This window comes from Oncorhynchus kisutch, linkage group LG23 (assembly GCF_002021735.2).
Source record: "Oncorhynchus kisutch isolate 150728-3 linkage group LG23, Okis_V2, whole genome shotgun sequence".
NCBI classification, from domain to species: Eukaryota; Metazoa; Chordata; class Actinopteri; order Salmoniformes; family Salmonidae; genus Oncorhynchus; species Oncorhynchus kisutch.
Window position 1 is genome coordinate 13,029,219 of NC_034196.2, and position 22,601 is coordinate 13,051,819.

General features: G+C 40.9%; 1 protein-coding gene across 2 annotated transcripts; it reads left to right on the forward strand.

Moving 5' to 3' along the window:
- The first annotated feature begins 944 nt into the window (after positions 1-944).
- Positions 945-16,710, forward strand: LOC109868579 (calcineurin B homologous protein 3-like). 2 transcript variants are annotated; one of them, XM_020458235.2, is made up of 9 exons: positions 945-1,268; positions 5,315-5,384; positions 5,644-5,724; positions 6,174-6,313; positions 11,517-11,578; positions 11,677-11,784; positions 11,894-11,941; positions 12,258-12,331; positions 13,327-16,710. In XM_020458235.2, the coding sequence occupies exons 1-9, from the start codon at positions 1,205-1,207 to the stop codon at positions 13,385-13,387; spliced, it is 708 nt and encodes a 235-aa protein (XP_020313824.1). In that variant the 5' UTR covers positions 945-1,204; the 3' UTR covers positions 13,388-16,710. The 2 variants fall into 2 exon arrangements, with proteins under 2 accessions (XP_020313824.1, XP_020313823.1); XM_020458234.2 differs by having other exon boundaries at positions 15,684-16,710.
- The last annotated feature ends 5,891 nt before the right edge of the window (positions 16,711-22,601 follow it).

A 22,601-nucleotide genomic window follows, 5' to 3' on the forward strand; every position in this document is an offset into this window, starting at 1 on the left:
ATGTTGTCGATTTACTTGACACTTGCTAGCTTCTGGCTGAGTTTTCCACATCAGTTTTCTCTAAAACTAGCGCGAGCAAGTAGTTAGTAGAAGAAGAGTGAATGAAGATGATATAGTGAGCAGCCCCCTCTGCTGGACAAAATAAGCATAACGCGATTGAGACGTCAACCGACAGACTCTGCTGTCCGGTCTTTCTTGCCACGTAAAATATTATTTCACTTTGCAGTCTGTTTTTAGTGCAGCTCCAACCGGGGACAGGCCACCAAAAACGGGGACGTCTGGTCACCCTAAATTAGGTTAAAGGGTTAAGGTTAGAGTTAGGGGAAGGATTAGCTAACATGCTGAGTAGTTGCAAAGTAGCTAAATAGTAGTAAGTAGTTGAAAAGTTGCTAATTAGCTAAAATGCTAAAGTTGTCAGTGATGAGATTCGAACTCGCAAAATTTGAGTTGCTAAGACGTTCGCATTATATGCCTACCCATCCACCCTGACCAACCACCCTACTTTACATTTTTGCCTTAAGTAACCATCTGCCTTATGTAACTACACAAAACATAACATATCATACATACTAAATGTAATGTCTCAGATTTACTCACAGAATAATACGAAATGCTCTGAGTCTTCTCCCCAAGAAAACAGAACTGCTATATATTTGTTTTAGGAAGGTTTGGCTTCAAGGTAGACTTTAGAGGCACAACATTGGTCAATTTCAACAAACGTTTGGAAATTTGGAAAAATCTGGAATATTGCAGGGTATTTTATATGGCTGGGTTACATTACAGAGGACTGCAGGGAAAGTGATATGAATGCAGCTCATGTAATAAAGCATTAAACATTGAATGTCGTACTGTACTACAATGTAGCCTAAGTAGGACACTGCTGACTGTAGTATGAGAACTAGATCACAGGAACCTAAATAATGCACTGTTGAAAAAAGTGTTGTGTCGTTGGATAGCCAAGTTGCGGAAGTGCGCGCTCAGCAGAGGCTGGCAGCTTGAAATGCATTTACATTAGGACCTTGCGCAGCCTACAGTACATATCGACCTGTAACATGATTTGTTGTTGGGGATATGATAATGAAAGAATTTCTATTCCACTGAACTGACACCGTTTCGAGTTCAGTAGCCTACCTGCGTTGTCCTGAGCGAGACCAATCGTTATTTTCATGCGTCTGGATTGGTCGGCTGGCGCGTTTACAGAGTTATGGGTGCATTACAGTCGTTACCTGATGAACCCGAATACAGAGATCTCTCAGAAAAGACCGGTTGTGAGTATTACGTTTTTTTCCTGTAGGATACGATTATAATTGTTGCGAATAATCATATTTCTGGGTTTATGTAATCCTGCGCTAAAGTGTTTCATTTTTGTGAAATGAAACGCCCCACAGTACAGGATCACCATAACAACGTCATCTTGTGTGGTAGGTGTTCTGGGGGCTATTTACAGAGCAAAACAGCATGAGTTATAGATTGCTGTAGGCGACAGCACTACTGGATGAGAATCTTTACAAGTAGCCTATTACAGTGTTTTCCCGAATGCCTTGCAAGGAGAAGAGCTACTGTTATACCCCTGAAAGGGGGGTATATAGAAATGAATCACACAGAGGTTGCTTCAGCTTCACATCAGTGTAATTCATATTTTGCATAAAATCATCAACAATTTACATGCATTTCTCAAGTGCACAACTAAATATATTCTTTACATTTGCATAGCTTTTACTATTGTTCAGTAAACCAAGATGCTACATTTATCAATGTATTCTTATTTATTATCCCTTTTTAAAATGACATTATAAAATGCAATGGCAAACCTTTTAACATTTTAAATGCATGACACAGGCCTTTATGAATTATCACTATTAACTATCCTTGTACCGTTTCTATCTTTATACCATTGTTATCTATTTTATCCCTATATAAACTCACTCATCTTCACATTTCCCAAAAGTTCTCTCACTCACCCATTCACTAACACACACACACACACACACACACACACACACACACACACACACACACACACACACACACACACACACACACACACACACACACACACACACACACACACACACACACACACACACACACACACACACACACACACACACACACACACACACACACAGGAGATGAGCATGGCCCTTCCCAGCTAGGTAGTTTATGCTTGTGGCTAGAAACTTCAGCGAGAATTTGAAACTTGGCTACCATAATTGGGACTTGGGAGAGTGTTCAGAATCATTCCGTAATTCTTCAGTTTTTTAAAAACTAAAATGTAGATGTTAATGCCTTAATTGTACATTTTCAGTGAAAATCACTGCAATAAATGTGCTTTAGCTGTCACCCAGGCCTTATATTGACTACTCTATCTAGCTACTTCCCTCTACTGCTGGACAGCAGTTCTTGAACAAGTAAGTGGAAGTGAAGAACACTGTGCCCTGTGTTGTTGCGGTGCCGGCTTGCAGCACAAACTCTCCCCATTGTAGTTAGACTGTATCACGGTGACATCGAGATGGTTACAAATTATTTATTGTGTAGGCTATCCTATTCTAAATTAAATCAGTGGGATGGACAAATTGGCCACGTTAGCTACTGCCGGCGACATGTGATACAGTTACCCAGTGTACCTTGATACACCGTTGCACTGGTCATTCTCATCGGCTTGTTGTTACATTAGCTAATTGGCAGGTCAAGGTGACAAATACTACAAGTTTTTTCTCCCATTGAAATAAGCATAATTTTATTTTAACTAGTGCCATGCTGCTGTTCTTGCCAGCATAAACTATACTGAACAAAAACTAAAAACGCAACATGGAACAATTTCTAATATCTTATTGAGTTACAGTACATATGAGGAAATCAGTCAATTGAAATAAATGAATTTGGCCCAAATCTATGGATTTCACATGACTGGGAATACTGATATGCATCTATAGGTCACAGATACCTTAAAAAAAGGTAGGGCCGTAGATTAGACAACCAGTCAGTATCTGGCGTGACCACAATTTGCCTCATGCAGCGCACCACATCTAATTTGCATAGAGGTGATCAGGCTGTTGATTGTGCTGTGGAATGTTGTGCCACTCCTCTTCAGTGGCTGTGCGAAGTTCCTGGATATTGGCAGGAATTGGAATACACTGTCGTACACATCGATTCAGAGTCAATGGGTGACATGTCTGGTGAGTATGCAGACCATGGAAGAACTGGGACATTTTCAGCTTCCAGGAATTGTGTACAGATCTTTGTGACATGGGGCTGTGCATTATCATGCTGAAACATGAGGTGATGGCGGCAAATGAATGGCACGACAATGGGCCTCAAGATCTCGTCACGGTATCTCTGTGCATTGCAATTCCCATCGATAAAATGTAATTGTGTTCGTTGTCCATAGCTTATGCCTGCCCATACCATAACCCCACCACCACCATGGAGCACTCTGTTCGCAACGTTGACATCAGCAAACCACTTGCCCACACAATGTGATACACATGATCTGTGGTTGTGAGGCTGGTTGAATGTACTGCCAAATTCTCTAAAACTGTGCTGTGACTTCCACCAAAGTCAGTTCCTCTCCTTGTTCGGGCGGCGGTCGGCGTCACCGGTCTTCTAGCCATCGTCGATTCACTTCTTTGTAAGTGCTTGTGCACTTGTTTACTGGTGCGCGGCGGGTTTTTTGTACCCATATTCTGTTGTATTTTTATGCTGTTGGTTTTTGGATTAAACTGCTCCGGCTATTACCTAGTTCTGCTCTCCTGCGTCTGACTTCCCTGCCACCAGTTATGCACCCCTTTACAGTTTGAGCAGCTATGGAATGTCCTTCTGACTAAAGTCAGATGAAAGAAATTAAACTTGGTAATAGTATTAGACCATTCTGACATGATGATAGAAAGACACTAGTGTAGGCCAGATACTGTATCTCCATGCAGTGGCTATAAAATATTAAAACTGCAAATTGCATGTGTAGTAGCAACGTTTTTCTCTGGGTATCTTATGTTAGTTTACAGTGTAGGCTTGATTGAACCACCATGAATAATAGATTAGATATTGTGTTTACAGCTTCAGAAAAACCTTGCAAGCAATGAGGCCATGAACAAAGAGGCTTTTCTAACATTGTCTGAAATCCCCACCCTCAGTGAGTTTCCTCATACCACTGGTAATCCAATATTAGCTCATACTAGTTTGCCCATACAATAACCTGAGGAATGTATTGTTTGTATTCACTGAAAAACACTCACTCACTCACTTTGTCTCAATCACTCGCTCACTCATAAACACTCACTCGCTCTCAATTCAAATATTGTGGCGATTGTTAGACATCAGTCCTTGTTTGAATTCATTTAAATACTTTGAGCTCATCCCTACTGTTCAGCCAGAACAGGGTTTTTTTCTCTCAGACTACATGTAATATATAGTTTATTTAAGTTACATTAGAAATACACATTTAAAAACAATGTATTTCTCTATACTCTATGCACTCACATAGACAATGACTGTCACGTTCTGACCTTAGTTCCTTTGTTATGTCTTTGTTTTAGTTGGGTCAGGGTGTGAGTTGGGGTGGGTAGTCTGTTCTTTTTTCCATGTTGTGTTTATGTGTTTGGCCTGGTATGGTTCTCAATCCGAGGCAGGTGTCGCTCGTTGTCTCTGATTGAGAATCATACTTAGGTAGCCTTTTCCCACCTGTGTTTTGTGGGTGATTGTTTCCCGTTTAGGTTGTTTTCCCTGACAGAAAACAACCTTTCCCTGTGCGCTTTCGTTTTCTCCGTTTTGTCATTTTATCTGAGTGTTTTTTGTGTGAACATTAAATATGAACAATTTCCACACAGCGCTTTGGTCTCATTCCAACGACGATCGTTACAATGACAATGTGAGAATGCAAAGTGAAATAGTTTTTACATCTGAATATACACTTTTCACATGAGGAAGGATGGCATCAACTGAAAATAGATGCTGAATAGACATTCAGCACTGCACTCTGCTTACACCCTGTGTATAATGTGTTAGGCCTGAGGATGTCAAATCAGGCAGCCTGAATGATACATTAGAGATCAGAACAGGACACAAACATAAATTGTATTTGCAACGATTATAAAACAATTGTGTTCCATTAACAGCATTACTGTGCAGTTTGTCATGGTTTCCTGCCCATTCAGTGGTAACTGATGTGCTGCCTGGCATTTTGCTAATTGGAGATGCCTCTTGAAGATGCACATCATTTCCGCTCCATCCATCTAGGCCTCTAACCTGCTGTGGTAGGTTGGCAGGATGTACCTCTCTGTCTTGGACTCACGACAGTCCCTTTTTTGTTCCTCAGTTTCCTTCGAGCAGATTGGAATCCTGCATAAAAGATTCAAGCAGTTGAGCCACAATGAAGACACGCTGAGGTAGGACTCTCTAATCATTTTTGGCATTCATACACATCCTAACACACGTTATTTTTTAACTTGTGCTGTTGTTACTTTTGGGTTTTTAGACACACATGGGTGTAATCCTGGCATAATGCATTTCTGATTAAGTGGTTCTTCCCATCTCTTTAGCATAAACCAGCCTAACAGGTTTTGTTTTGCCTTTTGTTTAGTAGGTGTTATAATTGACCCGCTTCCTGCTGCAAACCTAATTATCTTCTTGTCTTTTCACTTGTAGACGAGATGACCTCAACACAATTCCAGACCTGTCATGCAACCCGATCCGAACCCAAATTATAGAGGCCTTCTTTGACAAAAGGTGGGTGTTTATCATGTTTATGTTAAGTACCTCATCAAGAACAAGACTTAAGGTTAACTGCTCTCAATATGCCCCCAGCTTTAACCTACATAGTACGATTTTCATTATACAGTAAGTTTGGTGGTTCCTCACAGGATTAGTCAAATGTGAGCCTGGTCCATAAACAACCCCTAGCTACCCCTACCCACTAGCATTTGTGTAGATCGGAAAGGATTGAATATAAATTATCTATATGGCAGTCAAACAACCTAAGATATCAACATGCAAGTTGGAGCTATTACCATATTGTATGCGGTATCCATTTCATTCACATGTATGTGAAGTGCCTAGGACGTAGTGCCTGTGTGTTGTTTCTAGAATGACACATGGTTACTTTCTAATGAGCATTACAGAAAATATATGTTTACACAATGAAGATATTTATGTTCCTTGCTCGTATGCCTCTATAGAAACTTCCATCAGAATGGTGAGGGGACTGTCCAGGAGATCAGCTTTGAGGAGTTCCTGGTGGTCATGTCCCACTTCAGACCTCCAGCACTGGACATGACAGAGGAACAGAGAGAGATTATCAGGAGGGAAAAACTCCGCTGTGAGTGCCATCATTAAAATGTTACTGTATGGTGGTGTTAAGATAGATGTATTGCAGTTCAGTATCATTGGAAAATGTTACACTACATTGAAATGGATACCCAACATTATTGTTAGCGTGTGTACTTACTACAATGACATTGAAATCATTGGTTGTACAAGATACTGTGCACATTTGAGGTGTACTATGGCTCACACTGTGACGAATCAATAATGGGCACAATAATCAGTCAATTTTCTGACCTTTACCAAATGGATTCAGCAACTTCTCATGGAACAATAGGGACTGTGAGGGCATACACACACACAGATACACTCGAACGCGCACATTATTTTATAGTTGTATTGTTGGTGTCATTTTGTTGTTGTATTGTTTGTATAGCGTTGTATTTTACATTTGTGTGACTCTCCTTGTCTATTAGTTGTCGTGGAAATTCAACACAGGGACACTCAAAGTCAATATTAAATGAATCACTCTTTATTGTCAGCGAGCTGGGCGTTCTGCCAAAAGGTCTGAGGAGGGGGTCATGACTGTCTCCCCCTCTTATCTCTACCCAGCACCTATAGGAACCAATGATTGAGTGAGACAAGATGTACAATTCAAGGCTGTCCCCCCAGTCTATACATTTTTCTTCCACATTCCCTACTTTTATCACTTCTATGATAATAATTGTTAAACATGTAATGAGAGACACTTTCAAACCCTTCATTCTGGGTTATGCAATCTAATTAGTATGGTCACACTATCATCATAATAAAGGTTATATTTTTATTAACAGGAGTGAATTTATCAAAAATACACATACATACACACCATGTTAATAACACAATTATGCTAACTTTTTTGCAATTTGGGATCCTCAACTTCCGAACAGGGATTCCAACTAAGTTGCAAGCTACCATTCTGGTTGTGGGGAATTTTTCTTAGCCGTGGCAATGTATTCGGCGAGGTCAGTCATATTAGAAGAGTGATCTGGGACAAAAGTACAGCATTCATCGCAAATGATTGGACGAGTCCCCCCTTGACCTGCCAAAAGATAGTCAAGAGCCTCTGCCGACGTAATCGTCCGAGATGGTTTCAACAGGCTCTTCTATTACGATGTCTCCAGCCCGCTAGCTGTCTGAATCGCTGTGTCTCCAGCTCGCCTAGCATAATAGCGACTACTAAACGGCTCCCTGACTCACCTATTGCTACTCATTGGACCCTATGATCACTTGGCTACACATGCCTCTCCCTAATGTCAGTATGCCTTGTCTATTGCTGTTTTGGTTAGTGATTATTGTCTTATTTCACTGTAGAGCCCCCAGCTCTGCCAAATATGCCTTGGATAGCCCTTTTGTTCCACCCCCCACACATGCGGTGACGTCACTTGGCTTAACTGATGCCTCTAGAGACAAAACCTCTCTCATCGTCACTCAATGCCTAGGTTTACCTCCACTGTACTCACATCCTACCATACCCTTGTCTGTACATTATGCCTTGAATCTATTCTTCCACACCCAGAAATCTGCTCCTTTTACTCTCTGTTCCGAACGCACTAGACGACCAGTTCTTATAGCCTTTAGCTGTACCCTTATCCTATCCTGTTCCTCTGGTGATGTAGAGGTTAACCCAGGCCCTGCAGCCCCCAGCACCACTCCCATTCCCCAGGCACTCTCATTTGTTGACCTCTGTAACTGTAAAAGCGTTGGTTTCATGCATGTTAACATTAGAAGCCTCCTCCCTAAGTTTATTTTATTCACTGCTTTAGCACACTCCACCAATAAAGGTTTCCATCCCCAACTACAACATTTTCCTTCAAGATAGAACTGCCAAATGGGGAGGAGTTGTACTTTACTGCAGAGATAGCCTGCAGAGTTCGGTCATACTATCCAGGTCTGTGCCCCAACAAATGAGAGCTTCTACTTTTAAAAATCCACCTTTCTAGAAACAAGTCTCTCACCGTTGCTGCTTGTTATAGACTCAGCCCCCAGCTGAGCCCTTGACACCATAGGTGAATTGATTGCCCCCCATCTATCTTCAGAGTTCGTACTGTTAGGTGACCTAAACTGGGATATGCTTAACACCCTGGCCGTCCTACAATCTAAGCTAGATGCCCTCATTCTCACACAAATTATCAAGGAACCTACCAGGTACAACCCTAAATCCGTAACCATAGGCACCCTCTTAGATATCATCCTGACCAACTTGCCCTCTAAATACACCTCTGCTGTCTTCAACCAGGCTCTCAGAAACCACTGCCTCATTGCCTGCGTCCGTAATGGTTCTACGATCAAACAACCACCCCTCATCACTGTCAAACGCCCCCCGCTTCTCCTTCACCCAAATTCAGACAGCTGATGTTCTGAAAGAGCTGCAAAATCTGGATCCCTACAAATCAGCTGGGCTAGACAATCTGGACCCTCTCTTTCTAAAATGATCCGCCAGAATTGTTGCAACCCCTATTACTAGCCTGTTCAACCTCTCTTTCATATCGTCTGAGATCCCCAAAGATTGGAAAGATGACGCGGTCATCCCCCTCTTCAAAGGGGGAGACACTCTAGACCCAAATTGTAATAGACCTATGTCCATGCTGCCCTGCCTTTCTCAAATCTTTATAAAAGCCAAGTGAACAAACAGATCACCAACCGTTTCGAATCCCACCGTACCTTCTCCACTATGCAATCTGGTTTCCGAGCTGGTCATGGGTGCACCTCAGCCACGCTCAGGGTCCTAAACGATATCATAACCACCATCGATAAAAGACAGTACTGTGCAGCAGTCTTCATCGACCTGGCCAAGGCTTTTGACTCTGTCAATCACCACATAATTTTCGGCAGACTCAATAGCCTTGGTTTCTCTAATGACTGCCTCACCTGGTTCACCAACTACTTCTCAGATATAGAGTTCAGTGTGTCAAATCGGAGGGCCTGTTGTTCAGACCTCAGGCAGTCTCAATGGGGGTGCCACAGTGTTCAATTCTTGGGCCGACTCTTTTCTCTGTATATATCAATGATGTCGCTCTTGCTGCTGGTGATTCTCTGATCCACCTCAACGCAGACGACACAATTCTGTATACATCTGGCCCTTCTTTGGACACTTTGTTAACAGTCCTTCGAACAAGCTTCAATGCCATACAACGCTCCTTCCGTGGCCTCCAACTGCTTTGAAATGCTAGTAAAACTAAATGCATGCTCTTCAACCGATTGCTGCCCGCACCCGCCTGCCCGTCTAGTATCACTACTCTGGACGGTTGACTTAGAATATGTGGACAACTGCAAATACCTAGGTGACTGTAATCTCTGAGTAGCAGGCAGTTTACTCTGGGCACCTTTTTATCCAAGCTACTCAATATTGCCCCCCAGTCCCAAAGAAGTTAAGGTGCATCCTTTCTAACCAATTAAAAACCAGCTAAAACCTAAATATAAAGACCCCACACAATAAATCAAACACAGTGTTAACACCACTAACAAATATTCATAACAGGTGGGCTGTGTGTGGATGCTGGTGTGTGGTCAAATGTAGGGTAAAAACAAACAAAATGTCCAGGCCTTACTTAATTTGGGAGTTCCCTTAACAACCAGATCTGGGTACCTTTTATATTGTATAGTACACAGTCTCAATAACAGCTCTCCTAAGGCACCTGCCTCAGGAAGCCTTTCAAGGGGAGAGATACAGAATCATTGGTAAACATGTAAAAACTTGTTAGTGCACATTCCATCAGTCCTGGAAGAAAGAAAATAAACATTTACTTAGTTTTCACTGTGCTACATTTGAATCTGTCCTAAAAATTCTTAGTCTTAATAAAGTTTACTGCATCTTGGGCAGGAAGTCTTGATAAAACCATGTGTGTACAGAATTATACTTCAGACACATCAGATGATACAGTGTCCTGTTAAGCTGAATAGACACCTTCTAAAGTAAATAATCCAAAAGCCCCTTTTTTGTAGTCTTATCATTTTGACCTGTTGCATTGACATATGTCCTGTACTCACTGTCCCTGTAACATCAACTAGTCAAAATATGAAACCTGTTGTTTAACAAATCTGCTAGGACATTCAAACTTTGGTGCTGGCTTATCAGCTCAATATTCGGTACTAAAACTCGGTAATCTCCCTTATTACTTCATTTGCATCTTGAATGATTCTCGTCGTTACTTCCTATGCACCATATGTATCTTCAACATTTTTCTTGCCGCTACTTCCTATACATAAACAAATTACACCTCATGCTCAATAACACCTTGTGCTATTAGTAGTGGCTGCAGACCATGTAGACACTTCTCTTATAAATGCCTACAGACTGCTGTCAGCGGGGCTTTATCATGGTACCGTTACTTGCCCTCACTCTAGTCTTCTCTTAAGACTAGTTCTAGCCTCAAGACTAGTGGTACCATTTTATTTTATTTTTACTTTTAATTATACAAATTAATTTAAGTTGACTAACTAAAATTCAGATGACATGTTCCTCAGAGGTTCACAGATCAGGTATCTTCTTCCGGGCAGCTCTCAGTAAAAGTCTGGTCTTGGAGGGTCCACGTTGTCTTTGGTCAGATGGGAAATTCACTTACGCTTTCTCACTGTCTCCCTTGCAGACCTTCACTGGGATGCTCCACAGGTGGAATCACTGATCAAATTGTCATCTAAATTCAACACAGGGACACTCAAAGTGAATTTGAAATGAATCACTATTTGCTTTACCGGGGCAGTCCCGTTACTTCTCTTATATACTGCTTACACAGACAAGCTACATAGACATGGTACATAGGGTTGGTTCCTGCGTGTGTCTGGCACCGTCTCATATCTTAACTTATAGAACATATTCTGTGCATTCTTCCAAAAGGGCTGGGGGGGGGGGGGGTCATGACAGTCTCCCCCTCATATCTCTACCCAGCACCTACAGGAACCAATGATTGTATGAGACAAGATGTACAATTCAAGGCTGTCCCTCCAGGCTATACATTTTTCCTCCACACAGTGTATCAGTGTTTTGTTACTTGTCATGTTTTGTGTTTTTCTGTGGATCTCAGGGAGAGTAGCTGCTGCTTCTGCAAAAGAAAAATCAACAAACAATAACAAATACTGTATATCCCATAATATACAGCATTACTCAGCAAATGCATTACAGCGATGCCTCGTGACACTTGCAGACCTTTGTTAAGGAAATATTTGTAAAGACACACCAACAGAAAAGAGTTTAACACTTTCTTATTTTATTCCCCCAGTCCTGTTTAACATGCACGACACAGACAATGATGGAACAATCACTCTGGAGGAGTACCGACATGTAAGCCACTGCCTAGGCCTATCTTTCAAGTACACTAAATACACTATCTGCCTATCACTGTTGTAACCATGACTGCCTTGCCCCTGTATGTACTGTAGGTAGTGGAGGAGCTGCTGTCTCGGAGTGGAGCCCTGGGGAAGGAAACGGCTAAAGGCATAGCAGACGCTGCCATGCTGGAGGTAGCCAGTATCTCCATGGGTCACATGGTACGGCTGCTTTATAAACATTATATTCCTCACTCTGAGTGTTAGACCTGGAACCTATTATTAGTTTTTTTTATTATTATATTCAATTAATCTCATTCTTCATTCTCAGGAACCAGATGAGTTTTATGAGGGGATCACTTTTGAACATTTCCTAAAGGTTTGTAATACAACATGATTTTGTGTCTAAAATAAGTCATGGCTTTAACTTTTCTTTTTCAATGGTTTTGCAAACGAACACTGTATAGCTTCAAAATATGGTTAAAACTATCATTTTGATATGATGGATGGTCTGTCCTTGCATCCATTGCTCTGTCTTAGAATTTTAAAGTGGTTACATTTCGCCAGCCCCATCCCTCTGCTGTTTGCCAATAGCAGCACAATTGTTGTCTTGTTATTAGAGTACACATAGTTGAAGGCATCATCAGAGTTTAGTAACTATGTAATATACTGGTAGTAAAACTATTTATTTTCAGATACTGAAAGATATTGAGATCGAGACAAGAATGAACATTCGCTTTTTGAATATGGACACGACGAACCTGTGCAAGTGAGGATCTTCCACCTTTTTTATTACTATGCAGCACCAGCACTCTTTTATGGTTTTTATTTAGTGGCCAGTTAGGGCACACTTTAAGCAGTAACGTGCGGTTGGTGTCTGGGTAAGCACTGGCTGTTTACTCACAAATAAACCTTCATGAAGCCCAAGTTCACCATACAACAGATAGCTCCAACAACCAGAGTGACACAGGCTATTAACCAAAATTGACAACAATGTTCACCAAAATATGACCAACCAGCTCGATTCGGTCTTATGTAATCAACATTTTAAATTGTGTTTTTTACATTGGATAAAAGTAGAGACTCAGAGATCTAGAAAATGGTATATCATACACTACAGTTGAGGAACAATGGGAAAGTAATTCTGCTTAGAAAGTTGATAAACTTATAACCCCACTTTTGAGAAAGTGTCCCTTGAATGTTTTGGTACACTTACTGGAGAGCTCATCTTTGTCTACACCAATTCAGAATCGTTCACACCCTCTTAAGCCTTAGCCCCACCAATCTCTTTAAGGATTCACATGTGAGGCCATGTGCTAAGCAGAGTGAGTACAGTAGTGTACTAAACAACCAAAGCTTTCAAGACTTAAGGCTGGTTTACACTACGTCTAGCGTCATGCCTGTAGACAGTTGTCGCAGTGACATCATGGGCATTCTATTGTTGTCCCACAACAAGCTTGTCGTTATGAAAAAGTATAAGGACAAAACTGACAGGCTGCATGACATCAGCAGCCTGGTGGTCCAAAATAGCATAACTGGTGTATTTTAACACCAATAAATCCATCCGTTTAAACATGTATTTAGTATGTGTCAATCTAGCAAACCAGACAACTAAAAGCAACTTTCTAAACAATGTTGTGGTTCGATTCTTGCTTGTTAGCCAGCTATCTAACGTTGAGTTAGCTGGCTAGCCAGTTCAAATAATGACCATATCATATTGCTGACAATGTCTTTACTTTAACTAATTTATATTCTTTATTACAGGAAAATAAACTCACAACAAGATCATTATTTACAAGTTAATGGTGAGCAGAAAATAGCTTAAGGTTGTGAGTGTGACAAAATAAAAGCAGGGCATTCTACTGGAGAATTTTAGAACTTGAACACTGTCTCATTGGCCTAATGTTATATCCTAATTTGACTTTGGTGCAGGTCATTTTGTTCTTCACCTTACCGTCTCTTGTAAACGCACACTTTATCAAATAAAATCAAAGTTTACTTGTCACATGCACAGGATACAGAAGGTGTAAACGGTACAGTGAAATGATTACTTGCATAGTGAAGTTTTTTGTTTAGACAGACATGTAGCTAACTAGTTTAACAAGAAACCATAATCCCAACTCATAACGTTACTACCCTGCATGAATCTGCTGGTAGCTAAAAAACTAGCCAACTAGGTTCAATATTAGCTATCTCGCTAACATTAGGCTATAACTAGCAATTATTTTATTTTTTATTTATTTTAAAACGTAGTGCTCCAGAAAGTGAAGCACATTAGCAACACTTTTGTAGTTCTTTGTGATATCTTTAAAAAAAGCTGCGCTAGAAAGGATTACCTACACATACTGAGCAGCTTATGTTATAGACAGAAGCGCGCTACATGGCAGAACAATCTGAACTCATCTCTCGGCATGTCCAGTCCATCCATTATCTCAGCCAATCCTGGCTAGCGGGAAGGTTCCTGTCTTTTTCCGTGGCTAAACCAACTAAGCTCGTAATTTAACAATTGTATTTTGTATTTACAGATTGCATACAAGTTATTAAGGCACATGAAAGTTCACATGTCCCAGAAGGCATTTCTGGCCAAAAACACATTTTGATTTAAAAAATGTATACATTCAAATGCCACTCCTGTGAAGTAGTGACACACAACATACGCCTAGTTAACTGAAACCAGTCACAAATGTAAATACCTATGCAGCCAAGATACGATTGCGACATATTTCATATCATCTGACAAGATGATGCACTGCTCAACTCAGCAATAGACCAATCTAGCATCCACAGTTACAACTGGTAGGTGGCACTAAAAGACCAATATATGGACACATTTCATCCGATTAATTTGCAACACTAACTCCATCGCCTTTCACAATGGTGTAACGCTCCGGGTGTCGTGGGTGTGGAGACAGACGCAGGAAACAGAGAGTGCGATGCTGTGCTCTTTAATGCACCAAAACACAACACAGTGTGCTCACAACCAAAAATACACGACCAGGAACAAACACGTTCCTCTACTACCAAACAGAAGGTCACAATAATTAATCCCGCACAAACAACCAGGCGGGCCGGCTGACTAATAAAGCCTCCCTAATTATACCCAACACAAAACAGGTGTACTCAATAAACACATAAGGAGGGGGAGGAAAGAATCAGTGGCAGCTAGTAGGCCGGCGACGACGACCGCCGAGCGCCACCCGAACGTGAAATGGATTTACAATTCTTCCAATGTGCTTCTCGCACAAACACACACACACACATAATAATATTTCCATGTGAAATATTATTACACACACATGTATATAATAAATAAGGTTCTAACAAAATGTTCATATCAACAATCGAAATTACTGAAAAATGCATTCAAACGGTCGTGTGGGATACACATCTTCAAGGCCTCCTTTGGTTCCATTTTCACATTGACTCAAAAAGTAATTCCCATTACGTCCACAAAGCTAAAGCAAATGTCCAAGATGTCTAAAAGTCGGGGTAAAACGTCCTAATTGGTACAGCCCAGTACTCACTTTTCGCTTGCCTGACACATGACACCTGTCATGCCACGTCTTGTAGAGATCCTGTATGCTGCCTCCTAATGGTCTTAACTTTAATTTTAGTTGACATTCCACTCTTTGAACCCTCTAAACAGTGCGTTCCATTATTTAAACTCGGAAAATTGTTTGAGGTGCAGTATAGTGTCAATTTGTCAGGTTATTTTTGCTAGTTAGCTAGCTTTGTTCAGTTCAAGCGGTGCGAGCGTCAAATTATGTAGACATGTCCAAATGCACAGTTTACCCCAGGCAATACCCACACAACATGTTTAGGCAATATGCATGCGTAAAACATGAAATCGGCTCAATACAACACAATACTTCAAGCTTGGCAAAGCAGCGATGCCTAAGCTGACCCTGTCTATTAACAGTGACTGGAGTCAGGAACGGCCGCAGTGTCAATGGCTGGAAAGGAATGCATGAATATCCTAGCGACTTTCCTGAGGTTTTGCATAAAAAACACCAGATTCACTGAGGAAAAAACATGAACAAAAAAAATAATGAAAATGTTTTATACAATTTGTTTTTTGGATTTGGCTTTTCATAACAGCTTTTTTTATTACATTATCACAGGGTCAACAGGGCCTACCCTGACTGCACGTCACTGACTAAGTACACTGACAAACTATTAGAAAGCTGTTTATGGTTTGGTTTTGGGTTGTTATGAGCTTTTGATCGGGGGAGGATTTAAGCTTCTACTGTCTAGTAGCTTCTGACACTGTTATGTTTTTACAAATGGACTGCATTGAAAATATGAATGAGTAACTATGCAAATATACACAGATTAACAGTTGGTATGTTATGAATTTAGAATGCAGTTTTAATGACAACCTGTATCTGTCACAACATACCTTTTTATGCAAGAATATAAACAATGCACTAAATGTTATCAATCAATAATCAATTCAATAGCAAAGCAATAAACCAGTAATAATATCGCAAATAAAGCAATAGCCAATCATGCAGCGCTATGATTAAAATGCATGCAATTCATCTCCTATTATACTGTATCTATGGCACTGTGTGGAATGAGCAAAAAAAATTTGCATAAGGAAAAACCAAGAGCATGCGTCTTCTGTCTATACCATCATGCATGCACACCAAAATAGTTGTGCTGCCACTGCCATCAATTTGGAATCAAAGGTTAGATTTCCATGTGCATTAACAAGTTACTGACCAATAGAAACAAAGTACTTATTGCCGTTGTGATGTTTGACTGACCAGCCTAGCATACTGGTATACAGTATAGCATACTGCAAATGTACTTGAGCTATGGCAACACCCTCCTGATATTGAAGATTGTTCTTTCAAGTCAAATGTGCATCCGACTTTTACAAAGAATGAAACTTTTGCAGACAAGCATTTGTTGACTGTTAGAAATGGGAAAAATGTGGGAACAATGTTATCCCCCATATATGAATGTTAGCTACGCATGTTAGCTGTCTTTGTATTTGAATATACATACATCCATATACTGTATGTTTGTACTGTAAAATAAAATATTTTCATTCCTTTTTTGGGATGTTATTGTAGCGAGGAATAATGTAAATGATGTGACCTTCTCTTTTTATTGGGATAACATTCAAATAGAACATGTGTATGATTTTTGTATTAATTTGAATGATGATGTAGGAATTGCAGCTCTCCTACAGCCTTGGAGAGAGATCAAGAATGAAACTTGAATTTGCTTTGAGTTTAATCAACATCAAAGTGCATTCATGTAATTAACCTTCTCAAAAACCGTCAACTTCCACATACCTCATATACGGTTTTTCCCAGACATCAGTTAAATCCTTACTCCCTCAGTCATAGTGTTTATGCTGTGGTGAGGGTGGTCACCCTTACCTTAGCCAAACATGACAAACACACCACAGACCTCACTGCCCATCTAAACTAGTTTCCATTCCACTCAGATTGTACTCTCATGGTCATCATGCTTTTGCAGCGACCAGCCGAAAAGTGTTTCTCTGTCTGTGTTTGTTATTTTGTATTTGCCCAGTTTTAGATCATCTGTTTTAAATCACTGAATACAATGACCTAGTAGATCAATGAAGTAGAAAGAGCAGTGTTGAACTCTTCCTCTATTTCCTTTCGGGAACATGGCGTTAGCAGCATTGTTTTTATAGTGGACGGTGTTTCACCTGGCACAAATTTTGTAAGAACTTCCCCATTCTTAATCAATGGATCCAGTACAGCAGGAAGTGTTCTTCTCCAGTGGAATAATCCCCAGAATGCCAATCCTCCCTTGGATCTAATCTACCCAAACCTTGATGCATTTGATTATAATAATGGTCAATGGGATTCTACCAGCAGGCTGCTGGCGGGCTACACCGCAACATGAGAAAGCAGGGGAAGAGAGGAGTCCGGGAAAGGGCAAAGCGCCAATCTGTCACGCATTCTCCTGCCTTCTATCATTCTAGAACATGCCCAGTCTCTTCGCAAAACTGATAAACTGCAAGCCGATGTTCGTTTCCAACATGAATTTAGAAATGCCTGTATTCTGTCTCTTACAGAGACATGGTTTAAGAATATGGACTTGGACTGTGAGTTGGTGATTGACTGGTTTGGGGCACCTATACGCTTGGCCCGAGAGGCCCGAGGTTACCGAGGTTACCGGTAAGACACTGGGTGGTGGAGTGTCTTTATGTGAATGAGCGCTGGTACAAAACTGTAGCCTACTGTTTAGGGAAAAACTATGCACGAAGGATGTTGAACTGCTATACGTGTGTTTGCGCCCCCACCATCTGCCCCAGGAATTTCCTTAAATATTCCTCACCGTGGTTTGCATTCACCCAAAGGCAAATGAGAGTAATGCCGCATAGTTAATACTCCAGGCGACGCAGAAATTACAAACTAAATTTCCAGATGACCCGAACATCATCCTTAGGGACTTTAACCACCGTATTAAGAAAAAAACTTTGGGTAAATTTCATCAGTACGTCACATGCCCATCAGAAATAACAACATCCTGGTCTTATGTTACGGTTCTTTTAAGGGAGCGTATAAATCCCCCCTACCCCCGAAATGGCCACAGCTGACAACAACTGCATGGCCCTTATCCCGGTGTATCGCACAGCCCTGTGGAGGGGTAAAGTGCTTACATAGCGGATTAAGAACTGGACTGAGATTCCTCCCTGACCCTTCAGGGGTGTATTGAATGAGTGTACAGACTGGGACATGCTTAAAGAGTCGTGCTGATATTGACGATCTCACTGATGCTGTTAGCTCCTGGGTTTCATATTGTGAAGATGTAGTCATCCCAGATAATGTTGTGAAGGTTTACGTACCCCAATATTAAGCCCTGGATTAGAAAGTCTCTCAGGGTGCTGTTAAACAGTAAGATAAATGTTAAAATGGAAACCTTCAGGAGAGCTAAAGAGGTATGTGTACAAGGAAACAATTGAAAGAGAACTTGGTAACAATTTAGTCTCTGCCTGGGATGGTATGAAAACTATTGTGGGGATAATATTTTTTTTTTAAAGGTGTCACTAGATGGCTTTAATTCTGACAATCAACTGGCACCGGAGTTTTACCCAGGACCAGACAATATAGGCAGCCGCTTGCTCACCTCCTGTGCAGAGAAACTAGGCCCTATCTTTAATTATGTCTTTAAGTCGCTCAGCCAGCAGAGGGTGCCAAATCTATGGAAACAGTCTACTGTGATACCAGTCGCCAAGAACAACCACCCAAAGGTTTTTAACGACTACAGACCAGTCACCTTGACTTCCTTGGTCATTACGTCCTTTGAGAAACTGATTAAGAAAGCACTTCTGGACAAGACACAGCACCTTCTTGATCTGTTTCAGTTTGCATATAAGGCTAAGTGGGGTGTACAGGATGCTACTGTCACCCTAACTGACCTTCCGTGCAAACATCTAGGGTAGAAAAAACAAATGGAAGGTTTTTATTTGTTGATTCCTCATCTGCTTTTAACACCATTCAACCCCATCTGTTTGTGAACCAACTCACTAATGCTTTTGGTGTAGACTCTCATGTAGTGGGTTGGACCTCAACTTTCTAACCAGCAGAACCCAGAGCGTGAGGGTGAATGGATGCCTGTCAGGGGAGCTGTCATCATCAACAGGCTCACCCCAGGGATCTGTCTTCTCATCACTCCTCTATACCCTGTACACTGATGGTTGTCGTAGCCAGTACGAGAACTGACACGGAAGTCCCCCTACCTTCAGAATATTATCATCAAAGGACAGGACAGTGTAGACAACTATAAGTATCTTGGCACAATGATAGCTAAAATAGTGAAAGTGGGCAGGGAAGTCCAGCAGAGTAGTCTGTTTGACCTGTACAAGAGAACAGATAAGTGGTGATGAAGGCAGAATCCATCCTGTCTGACTGTGCCCATCCCTACACCTTGAGTTCCAGGTCCTACCCTCTGCCTCCCGGTGTATATTCCCCACTGTTAATACTAATAGGTACAAGCACACTTGTCACCACAATAGCCATTTCCCTTATGAATATAGGGAAGATAATGAGGTAGGCTAGGGGTGATTTTGAGGATGATGATGGTGAAATGTTGTTGATGATGATGAAGGTGATGTTGCCGTTGTTTTTGGGGTTTTGTCAGCACATTGATGATATGTTGTTGACAAGATGACCTAATATAGGGAATATAGAACACTTTACTTATTAGACAACTTTGGCTCACTGTACTTTTGTGCTTCTGATAATGTCGGTCACTAGTAGGCCTACTGTATATATTAGTATTGATGGCTATTAGTATTGATGGACCAGCTAGACCGTTGTATTCACTAGAACTGTGTGTCATTGTAATCCATGTGGATTTGATACTGTTTGTTCAATGTTCTTTTTAATTCTCCTTTGCTGCAAAACCAATTTCCCTTTGGGACAATTAAAGTTGAAACTTGAACATACTGACCTAATTGTATTGTGCGTGCATTCTTGTAAATGAACAATGATTTACCATAGTTGACTGTAATTTGCTTTTATTTGTAGTTTTCAGCACAGTACATTACATTTACATAAACAACTCCCAAAGGGGAATACTCCTGCAGACTTCCTGGTTCTCCCATAAAATTTGCCAAATTTATCTGAAGGGAGTTTTTCTCTGTCTGTTCTTTGTGAGCTGACTGACTTTTAGCTAACTGTAGCAACTTTCATCATCCTCCCATTTTCCCTGTATATATATATGACCTTTCACCTCGTCTTGGATATAAACGATAACATGATAAATAGAAAGCTTAGGTTCACCTAAAAAGGATGATTATCAAGTCTGTTTCAATCCCAAAGGGAATCTATGTTAATGACCTTTTATTCCAATTATGTTTTAGGATTTCAGATGTTGCCCAGACTTACCCACTTGTCTCTTTAAATAAAGATCTGGGTTAAAACAGGGAACTTGATTCATGACCTAGAGTGTATCCCTCCTCAACTTCCAGTTTTGCATGAGCTCGTGATCTAAGGAAAGCCTAGAATATTTCTGATGGTATTTGTCTGTACTGCTTATTTGGATTGTTTTCGACAGATGCTCACTGTTACCAAACTGTTACATTCATTCATTCATTCATTCATTCATTCATGTCAACTGGCAACACGTTTACTTAACAACCGTTATCCACCCAAGTAACACTCACACAACATACTTTGGTTGTAATTGGCACCTGATCATGTAAACTGACAGTCCATTGATAATTAGTCGAATGTTTGAATAATCATGGAACTCTTATATTGCGCGCCAGTACAGATCTCCCTCATATGGTGTAATGCAGATTATCATTACATCTATATGAACACATCACCCCAGAACACACAGATAATCTGACCCATACACACCCACACCTTGTGACTGGCCAGACAGAAGCCCGCCAGTTTCACAAAATCTTTCCAATCAGATGCTGTGCTGTCTTCAAGACATGCGTCATTGTGAGATGAGATCACAGACTCAGTGTCTCAATTGCTTCCTGGTTTAGAATAATCTCTCATGTTTGGACCACTGGGTTGAATTTTTGCAGTGTAAGGTTAACATCATAGACTTTACTTGAGCACATCCTGTGAAAAGCATTATGTGAAATTAGCTTACAAAACTATAAAAGTGACTCAGATTTTATCAAAAGAAATTCATTTTAAAATCTCACAGTATTTTTGACCCTATTGTACAAAAATACTGCAGGGCAATATTAACACGAGTTAATACATTCTCCACACGAACATAATATACAGTGGGGCAAAAAAGTATTTAGTCAGCCACCAATTGTGCAAGTTCTCCCACTTAAAAAGATGAGAGAGAGGCCTGTCATTTTCATCATAGGTACACTTCAACTATGACAGACAAAATGAGAAGAAAAAAAATCCAGAAAATCACATTGTAGGATTTTTCATGAATTTATTTGCAAATTATGGTGGAAAATACGTATTTGGTCAATAACAAAAGTTTATCTCAATACTTTGTTATATACCCTTTGTTGGCAATGACAGAGGTCAAACGTTTTCTGTAAGTCTTCACAAGGTTTTCACACACTGTTGCTGGTATTTTGGCCCATTCCTCCATGCAGATCTCCTCTAGAGCAGTGATGTTTTGGGGCTGTTGCTGGGCAACACAGACTTTCAACTCCCTCCAAAGATTTTCTATGGGGTTGAGATCTGGAGACTGGCTAGACCACTCCAGGACCTTGAAATGCTTCTTACGAAGCCACTCCTTCGTTGCCCGGGCGGTGTGTTTGGGATCATTGTCATGCTGAAAGTCCCAGCCACGTTTCATCTTCAATGCCCTTGCTGATGGAAGGGTTTCACTCAAAATCTCACAATACATGGCCCCATTCTTTCTTTCCTTTACACGGATCAGTCGTCCTGGTCCCTTTGCAGAAAAACAGACCCAAAGGATGATGTTTCCACCCCCATGCTTCACAGTAGGTATGGTGTTCTTTGGATGCAACTCAGCATTCTTTGTCCTCCAAACACAACGAGTTGAGTTTTTACCAAAAAGTTATATTTTGGTTTCATCTGACCATATGACATTCTCCCAATCTTCTTCTGGATCATCCAAATGCTCTCTAGCAAACTTCAGATGGGCCTGGACATGTACTGGCTTAAGCAGGGGGACACGTCTGGCACTGCAGGATTTGAGTCCCTGGCGGCGTAGTGTGTTACTGATGGTAGGCTTTGTTACTTTGCTCCCAGCTCTCTGCAGGTCATTCACTAGGTCCCCCCGTGTGGTTCTGGGATTTTTGCTCACCGTTCTTGTGATCATTTTGACCCCACAGGGTAAGATCTTGCGTGGAGTCCCAGATCGAGGGAGATTATCAGTGGTCTTGTATGTCTTCCATTTCCTAATAATTGCTCCCACAGTGGATTTCTTCAAACCAAGCTGCTTACCTATTGCAGGTTCAGTCTTCCCAGCCTGGTGCAGGTCTACAATTTTGTTTCTGGTGTCCTTTGACAGCTCTTTGGTCTTGGCCATAGTGGAGTTTGGAGTGTGACTGTTTGAGGTTGTGGACAGATGTCTTTTATACTGATAAC